The following is a 9,892-nucleotide window of genomic DNA, read 5'->3' as shown; positions in this document are numbered from 1 at the left end:
AATACTTACTTATGCCAAAAACTAGTTTCCATATTAACGTTTTAGACAAAAGTAGGCTACATAATTCATTCGTAGTAATGATGCCTAAAACTTAAACTAAATAAAGTTATTTCATGTTAAGACCGTGCAAGTATTTATAACTTTTTGTTATTTAATGCTTTAATGCAAGACTATTTATCAGTTGATCTTGCGACGCCTGCTGAATCGTTAGATCTTGTGTTAGTTTGGGTTTCTGCCACACTTGATTTGTGATTACTCCATTTTTTCATGACAAAATTTTTAATTTTTTCCACTACTTCAAAATAGACCAGGGGATGGATGGCACTGTTAATCGGCAATAGAAGAATTGCTGAGATAGCGTAAGCAACGTCTGGTATGTGGTTCCCAGCTGCGCTTATAAACACCATAATTGCTATAGGCACACGACATATAAGATCAGTAATATGTAGTCGAAGGATTTTCTTTTCTACCCCTACAAATGTGTAATTTTAACTTCAATAAACTTTGCAAAAAACTAAAAAATGGGTTGATGTTGTTAAATAAAAGGTCAGGTATTTTTGTAACGTGAAGCCAGCTCTTTTATATCAAAGATAATAAACATAGACCTCTTTATATAACAAAAAAGAAGCAAGGTAGGAAACATACTTGTTAAGCCTGACTTGTCTTTTCGTCGTATATTTGCAATTTTGCTGTGTCTTGACTTCCAAAATATCACACCATAACAGATTGACATAAATATGAACGAAAGGAAATTGAAGACATTGACTATCAGAACAGTAATATAAGAAGTGTCTCGTTCGGTGGCGAACAGCGTTGGTGTACACACGCTAGTTGCACTATAATATCTGCAAGACAAGAATAACAAAATACATTTAGCAAAAAATGTATAAGCCCACATCACTAAGTTCAAGATATACTTTCGCTTGGTACTTGTAACACTTATAATAACCTGCTTACTTTAAAGATATGTAAATAACAACTATACCAAATAAAAAAACATAAACAGATACCCAAAATATAAGGCAGTGTTCAATCCAATCTTTTTTCCATCAACAAAGGGTAAATCTTGGTATTCTAACCAAGATGCAGCAAATCTCAGTTGCATCAGTTGCTCCCTATTTAAAGCATCAAACCGGGGATCATAGGTGATCAATCTAGTGAGGTAACTTCTAAAGTCACCGAATGAAACCATAGCTTCACTGACAAATGGGTTGTCTTGAAAGAACGCTCTCTGAACGTAGGTATGTTGAAGGAGCCTCGAAAGTGGTAGAAATGCAATAAGAGCAGGTATTAACCAAGAAAAGATAATCCCAGTAAATACCAAATAAAGTTTAGGGTGCGTTTGAGAAGCCACTGGCTAAAAAAATAACTGTAAATGTTTAAGAGTGGGCGCCAAAAACTGTTGAAAAAAAACAAATATAACGGACGCAAATAAAAAGGAAACAGATAGAACGAGAATAAATGAAACGGAAACAAATAGAAGAGCCATTTATTTCCGTTCCATTTGCTTTCGTTCCATTAAAATTCGTCCCAATAATTTATTTTCCAATGGATTCGGCGTCCCCGTTTAAGCGTATTATGAGTTAGATAACCACCCAATAGCGCCTACAACCTTTAACATTGTTCCTAATATTATACTACATTAATTCTATAAAAAAAATAATAAACTTAAACTTACCCGAAGTACAGCATGAAAACGACACACTGTTAGAATAATTAAAGTTACGATTCCAGCTTCTATAGAAAGAGTAATAAAAACACCCATGGTGGAACAAGCAGTACTGGACAGCCACTGCAACGAGTTAGCGCAGTAGATTCCACTATAATAAGCTGTAGCCACGCCAAGCATAAACAAATATACGCCCATAAGTAAGTCTGCCACAGCAAGGTTTAATACCAATATGTGATTGGCTGTAAGAGTAGCTGAAGATTTTTTGCGGAAAACAGAAGGTAGCAAGCGAGATTCGCAAACAATCACAGCCTAAAAACAATTAAGTTTTTTTGAACTAATAAAGTGGCAAAGTTAATAGAATAAATTTCAACTCATGGTTACGGTTTTTATCTTTAAAAGAATCGTACAAATATGTAAGAATTCATTTCATCAGCCGCATTTCGATAATTTATATAACAAATCTAAAAACTAAATCTTAACTACTATAACGTACCAGGTTTCCAATAGTTGCCAGGAGTAGCATTACCCAAACCATAAACCGCAAGAAAGGATTTGCAATTAACTGAAACCTTGATGCAAAAACATTGTCGTTTCTTCTTGCTCTCAAAAATGTTGGACATTCGTCACTTTCGTCTAAACAATCTGGTCTCCCATCAAACACCTTTTATTTAATAAGACTTTTTAAATGTATGTGCATTAGACTAACGGTTATTATTTCGCAGCAGAATCACAGTTCAATCTTATGATAAAATATACCAATTACATCTAAATGTTCAAGGCTATGCTACAAAGATATTTTTCTTGCTTTATAATGTTTTGTTATTTATTTGTTCTCGATGTAAGAAGCCCTATTTTACGACCTAAACATAGAGTAACATTAGTTACCCTCCCCAGTATTCCCCCAGTATAAGTTGCCTTTGGCAATTAAGAATATAATAGATTTTGATTGCCGGATAATTATACTGCTGATTTAGTATTGGCCCAAAACCTCATGTAGTGAGCCAAGTGTTCCGACAACTACACCGCTGCCCGATGTACATATAAGTTGAATGTATATGCCAAAGACTTGGTATACCTGTCGTCTTGAAATATATAAAGGATCTCCACTTTCACAGTAAAACCGATTCCTAGTGGTGCAATTCATTTCGTCAGAGCTGTCGTCACAATTGATTTGAAAATCACAAACCAAATTTTCATTGATTGATATCTGATAAAAATTTAAGAGTATTCATTAATATTTTTTACACCCCCGTGAAAAACACTTAAATCTTTATTTTTTAAATTTTGTGTTAAATTTACGAGTTTTTCATCTTAAAAATGGTTAAAGTATATGGCATTAAAGTATATGGTTTAATCGCAGGCCTATATCTTAAGAAATCTTGTTAATTTTTAAATTATATAAAAAAAAAAATTGAAAATAAGTTGTTTAAGCAATATTACTTTCTGCCTTCCCAACGAGGAGCAGTAAAATCTATCTGTACATAAACTTCTATCTTCATCAATTCCATTGTCACATTGCAGAATCCCATCACACATTTGTGATATAGGGATATTAATAAGATCACCAGATTGACAGTAAAAACGGTTTGTGCAGTTGTCTTCGTCAAATGTGTTGGTTAGGCAGTCGACTACACCGTTACATAACAAATCAGAAGCTACAAAGTCGTCTGTTTCGTCCTAAAATATTATAACTATATTTAAAAGCAATATGTAGCAGCAAAATCAATATTATTTAGTATAGTCTACGAATAAGCATGTTAAATGTTTTCTAAACAGCCACAAACAACTTAACACCTCGTCCAACAAGTCAATGTTGGTATAAAATTGCAAATTCTATGCAACTGTCTATTTTTAAATGTAAAAAATTATACCGTTTCGTTGCATGGAATTTGTTTAAACGAGGTCCCAACAGCAGATATATATCTGACGTCACATAAAGTGTTCAATCCTGTTATAGCAGTACAGGATACGTGACACTCGTCAAATGCTGGTATTATCAAATTCCGCGGGGCAAAAGAAAGACATTCCGATACGCCATTGCACAGTGTTGCTATTTGGTTAGAAGCACATGGTATTACACATCTGTAGGATGTAACAAAAAAAATATATATATGTAAAGTTGAGTTCCTTAACAGCTTGTATTACAATTTGAAAAGGAAATGTAACAGCCTCAACAAATTTAAGTTTAATATAAAATGTAGCATATCAATTAAAAATCATGTAAAATAGTAAACATTTTTAGTTTGTTTTACATTTTGAAATTTTAACTAGACTAAAATCAGTTTTAATCTATAACTTTAAAGTGATAAAGTTTACCTGCAAGAAGAGTTAACTTGTTCGTAAGTCCCTTGTGCGCAATCTAACGTAGTTCCACAATATTCAAACCTTTAATAAAAATAAATAGGTATTTAAATAAACTTTGTAGATACATTTGAACACTATTTTAATTATTTTAGGCCAAGTTTGAGATCACTTCTACTTTACGGTTCTTATTAAAACTCTTGTACTTTGCGGTTCTTGCTCTCTACTGTACTAACTAATTCTCTCTCGTATTGTACTGGCCTAGCCAATTTCTTTTCTCGTACTTTACAGTCCTAGCTAATTCTCTCTCGTGTTTCACGGTCCTAAGATTTTCCGAGAACCGCTAGGTAAAAGTAATCCCTAGTTTGTTTATTGCTTTGTATTAGGGGTCTAAATAACGTACTACTTGCCTTTCGTCTCTCCCGTCGGGACAATCAAGTTTCGAGTTGCAAACTGAAGTTCTGTTCACACAGATTCCCACCCCACAGGAAACTTGTCCAACGTCGCATAAATCCACATCAGGAGGCCTAAAGTTAAATAAACCAAATTCTTAGCATAGTTTTACAATGTTATTGAACGTCCTTAAAAACACGTGTTTTTAGCACTCAAAGCCGTATCATGAATTGGTTTAAACAGCTGGCATGACTTTTCGCATAGATTTTGCTTGAAAGAAAAAACGTTAAAAACTAAGCAACAATTCTATAGTAGATATAAACATGTAACCTTACCATATGGGCCTATGTTTTATTATTACTATTCTTTATAACTAGATTACGTGAACGAATTTCTTAGAATAAAGTTAAACGTACTGCAACAAAATTGGGATTGTAATCCGTTTCCTAACATGATAACATAGATCGGGAATATTATTTTCACACAAACATTCTTCTGATAAGTCTGAACAATCAAATATTCCGTTACAAACATCAGCTTTCGGTATAATCATGGCGCCGTCAAGACATCGAAAACATCTTTGTGTATTAAATGTTATTGGGTATCCCAATGTACTTAGATTTCTATAAAATACAAAATAAGTTTTCCTTAACAAATACTGCATTTTAAGTAATTTTTTGGAAAATTTAAGAAAGCATTTTCATGTCTTTTATTATGAAACTTCCATGACTTCCATGACATTTCATGTCTTAACTTCCATGACATTTTCAAACTTCCATGACATTGACATTTTCAAACTTTCATAACATGTCAAACTTCCATGACATTTTCATGTCTTTTATTATGAAACTTCCTTCCATTTAATAATTTTTTGTGAAATTTCGAAAAGCCTTTATCATATCTTTTATTATAGAACATTTATATATTGTTTATACAAAGCTTATGACTCCTTACCGTCCGTCGTTGGCTCCAAATTCAGAGTTAAAACATAGATCTACTCCATTATCGCAGTCTTGAACTCCATCCCAGAGTAATTGCTGAGGTAATTTACAACTATGACCCTGACGAACACATTTAAAACCAATCCCATCTAACCATTCATCTTCAAGAGAACAACCATTACAAGAATCGTCATCGCATAAAGTTGTCCTTGATACGCATGTCCTATGTCCTGATTCACATGGGTAGTGACTTGGACAGCCCACTGTACAAGGTGTACTTTCTTGACAGATGATAACTTGATTGCAAATATAAGTTCGTTCAACCCAGCAACTTAAGTTGTTGTTTTTTTCAGGGATACATCTTAATAAAAAAGCAAGTGTGATTGAAAGCGGCAAGTTTACTGTGAAATTAATTGCTTGTGCACCAGAAAGAGTTGTTTCAAGAGAACACGAATGAAGGTGCACAAGCGTGCTTTATAGAAAAAAAAAAAAAAAAAAAAAAAAAAAAAAAACAGCCGGCAGCGTGGTGTAGTGGTAAGACACTTGCTACACCACACATGAGGTCGTGGGTTCAATCCCCACTGATCTCATGCTGTAGCGCCCTTGACTAAGGCGCTATAAACGGTATAAACTCCTGCTGAGCCAGCACTTAATCAGCAGCATAATTACCGGGCAATTATAGTCTCTATAATATCCCAAACTGTCACAGTCAACTCGAGACTGGGTCGGAGTAGTTACTCTATGTTTAAGTGGCGCATTCGACTTTCCCACATCGAGGATAAAGATATATGCAAAAAAAAAAAAAAAAAATTTGGACCAACTTCGAAATGAACTGTCAGCATTTACCACTTTGAACCGTGTGACACGTTATTGTTTCCTAATTTGAGTCATTTATTGCCTGTTTAGTTTTTTTGGTATATTTAGTTTATTATTTGAGGGAGATAATGAATATGTGTTGAAACTTTAGTTGCGATTGTTTGCAATTGTATATCGCTAAATTTACGCTGTTTTACTTATAAAAGTGCAAGTGTTAAAATATAACCAGTAGTCTACAAATCAGCTAACCAACTGATAAGGTTAAACTAAGTTGCTTAAATAAAAATCAGCAAAACTAAACCGCCGCCAATCAACCAAAAAACAATTCACTCTACAAGTGGTGCTTGACTTGTGGTATTAATTTAATAAAAGTAAGATTGTTGTTTTTGCTGAGGCCAAAACGGTTAAAAAATAGTACTTACAGGAAGTAGCTATCAGAAGGTGGAATAATAGTTGTATACTGTTCATCGCTATTATCAGGGCAATCAGAAACCCCGTCGCAAAACTGATCAATTAAAATAGAAGAGCCGTCGGTACAGGTGAAGTTTTCTATAAAAATAAAACCATAGTTCAAGTTTTGCTATACAATATATAGAAAATTGTGTTTTGTGAAGTCACTAATGTAAAGGTCGCTTAGATAACGATTATAGATAGACTCCAGACGGTTTTATTCTATATTTAGATCTTAATAACATTGTACCATAGAGCAGGTCTTTAAAGATTTTACAATGGTTGGTAAATTTAAAAGCTAAATAACTTTTGTGTTTTAACAAACAGCAAAAGTATGTTTCAATATACAAAAAACTTAAACAACTCTGAAAAATTTTAAAACCTACCTAACTGCCCTCGGGCATACAAAACAAACAATACTAGAATATACACTAGAATAAGACATTTAAAACTGAACATATTTTTCCTACTGCGATTTTTTGCTCAAAATTATGCTAAATACACAAAACGGAAACATGCCATTTAGCCTTAAATTAATCGGGATGTCTGGAGTCATTAAAACGTTATTAAAGTCATATTAGATTATATATAGAGAATTGTGCGTTATAGCTATAACTAAAATACTTTACATGTTTTGACAGTTTATTTTTGATTTTTATATACTTAAAATTTTTCTTTTGAAAATTTGAATATTGTTAAATTGTGTATTATTGAATATTGTTGAATGTAATAGTATTAGCATACTAATTATTCACACTGTTCGCAGAATGTGATATATTTGAATACAGTCATTACCTGTTAGTAGACTATACACTATTTATTAGTAGTAAAATTATACCAATATCCAATATTCTTATTTGAATAAAAATTACACCAATACCTAAATTACACGCTTGATGTTTTTGTTATAGTAATTTTACCTTAACTAATAATAATCAAAAAAAAATTAATTAGTGATATATATGTACATGGTAGTACATAAACAAACGCAAAGTCTAATTAGTAAAGTAGAATGCGTAATTAATCACTGGTGGTCGATGTAAACGTAAAAGAAATTTTATGATTTACAACATTTCCTAAACAAATTAATCTAAACTTGGTTAACGCAATAGTTAAGGTATAGGCTTGTTTTATTACGCTTTATTTAAAGTATCGTTTTAACAGCATTCCTTTTGTCGGTTCGTTTGATCTATCAAGGTTATTTCCAGCTATAATCAGAACAGGAGGGCGTTAGTAAGGCAATACAAGCTTCCGAAATAACAAGTGATAGCTACTGCGCATGTGGTTGCAGAGTTTATATAAAGTGTTTTAGGTTGCTATTCTTGTAGGGTCACTATTTTTGTAGTTAATTGTTATTTTAGTTTGATTGACAGAGGTAATTTTTGCTGGTGATTTATTTAAGTTACTTCGTTGAACCTTACTAATTGATTAGCTAATTTGTAGACTACTTGATTGTATGTTAACAGTTACACTTTTTTTATTAGTGAAACGGCGTAAACTTGGCGATACATGATTACAAATGCGAATAACCACAACGATAACTATAGGTTTAACACATAATCTTTATCCAACTGAATATTAAGCAAAATAAATCAAATATATATAGGCGATTGAAAGACTTAAGTTAGGGAAACAAGTGACGTGTCAAGCGATATAAAACGATAAATGATTGACAGCACATTTCGGAGTTTGTCCATAAACACATTATTCGTGTTCTCGTGAAGCTTAATGCTTCCTGGTGCTCCTTTGTTAACCCCTGATACAGCTGTATATCTTCGGATTAATTAGGTTCTAACAGATATCGTTATTTCCGCACCATGCGCTGCAGAACTGAATATAATTTGTCTGCAGTTATTAGTCACGTTGATATTTTATTTGCATTGGCTAGCTTCACATTGTCCATACACATAATAAAAGCGTCCTTTAATGCGCCATCTCGCATATCACTCCGTATCACGTAAAGGGATTGGTTGCACAAGCAATCAATTCCACATGGTTATTCCACAAAGAATAAACATTTTAAACGTACATTAAAGTGGTTTTCGCTAGGACTCAATAGCCGTAGGACTCGTAGTAATTTTGTGTTGTATTTATAGTGAGTAGGCTAGCTTATGGCTTAAGTTTTAAATGGAATTCTTTTACAATAGTTACTAACTAGTTCTGCTGACGTGGGCTCTTTGGTTACGCGCTCAAGCAAAGCAGTTCGTAAAAAAATCAAAACGCTTTAGACTGTAGAGTAGACGTTTGGTGTGGGTTTAAAATTTCAAAATTATACAAAAATTATTTTAGATAGTTCACAATTTACAATATTTATTTAAAAAATAGCGGAACAGGTAGAGAAAAATAATATCTTAACTTAGTTCATTTAAAACAGGAAAAAACAAATAAATCAAACTTATTTTATATTTTTAATGGTCCTAAAATCAAATAGCTTGTTAAATATAATTTTTTTGCCTAAAAACAGCCTTTTTTTAAACATTTAAATTAGGGTTTGTTAATTCTTTGTGGTTATTTGTAAAAGAAATAACTTATACATTTTATAGACAAATAAGAGTAATATTTTATTGGTTTTGTGGTTTTTGAAGTTGTTAATACTTCGAACTTAGCTTTATTTCACAGTCCGTTACGTACAACTAATAAACAATATAGGCTACTGCTTTTTTACACTTTTAACTTAGCTTCTTTTAAGAAAAAAATATTTTAAAAACGGACAAAATTAGAGATCAATTTTAAAATGGGAAATTTTTTTAAACAGATAGTTGTTAAATAAGGGTATAAATATTTAGAAAATAAACGTAAAGTATTTTATGATTTTGTAGATTTTTTTTATAACTTTTATATATAATGAAATAAAAAAATAAAATTTCTGTAAAAATTTACAAAACTAAAAAAAGTCATAAATAATTGCCAACAAAATTGCTGTTCAAGTTAACCCACGTATATGTTCAAGTTAACCCACGTGTTAAAATAGAACAGGGATGTAGGTTTGATTTGCTTCAATGCCTTAAAGTAATATCTAAAATTACGAACCAGTGAGAAAACTAGATGCTAGATACAAAGACTAAGCTCTGTTATGCATGTAATGGTACGGTTGTTGCAAATATTAAGATAAAGTGGGTGTTTAAAATATTTAACACTATATTAGAGAAAGATAATTTTTCCCGTCTCTTATTTAACTGAACAACGCTGGGTGTCAAATTATTATGTTTTTCAGTATACCATTACTGAACTAATAACGATAAAACGCTAATTCATTTTATTAATATGACATATAATGGCCAGTCGCTGAAAAGCAATTTAAAAATTCACCTAACTTTTA

General features: G+C 32.1%; 1 protein-coding gene across 1 annotated transcript; it reads right to left on the bottom strand.

The window, feature by feature from the left end:
* Nucleotides 1-142: 142 nt before the first annotated feature.
* On the bottom strand, nt 143-7,032 carry LOC145742590 (uncharacterized). The gene is made up of 14 exons (XM_082560367.1): nt 6,960-7,032; nt 6,546-6,672; nt 5,321-5,668; nt 4,783-4,989; nt 4,384-4,500; nt 3,989-4,057; nt 3,544-3,754; nt 3,113-3,349; nt 2,748-2,879; nt 2,166-2,333; nt 1,679-1,981; nt 1,011-1,357; nt 646-845; nt 143-472 (listed from the first exon to the last, which is right to left on the bottom strand). Exons 1-14 carry the CDS (start codon nt 7,030-7,032, stop codon nt 171-173), a joined length of 2,841 nt encoding a protein of 946 aa, XP_082416493.1. The 3' UTR covers nt 143-170.
* Between the last annotated feature and the right edge of the window lie 2,860 nt (nt 7,033-9,892).

The sequence above is a fragment of the Corella eumyota genome, chromosome 2, assembly GCF_963082875.1.
Source record: "Corella eumyota chromosome 2, kaCorEumy4.1, whole genome shotgun sequence".
NCBI classification, from domain to species: Eukaryota; Metazoa; Chordata; class Ascidiacea; order Phlebobranchia; family Corellidae; genus Corella; species Corella eumyota.
Note: the sequence above shows the minus strand (reverse complement) of the source record. Positions and strands in the feature narration are given on the sequence as shown.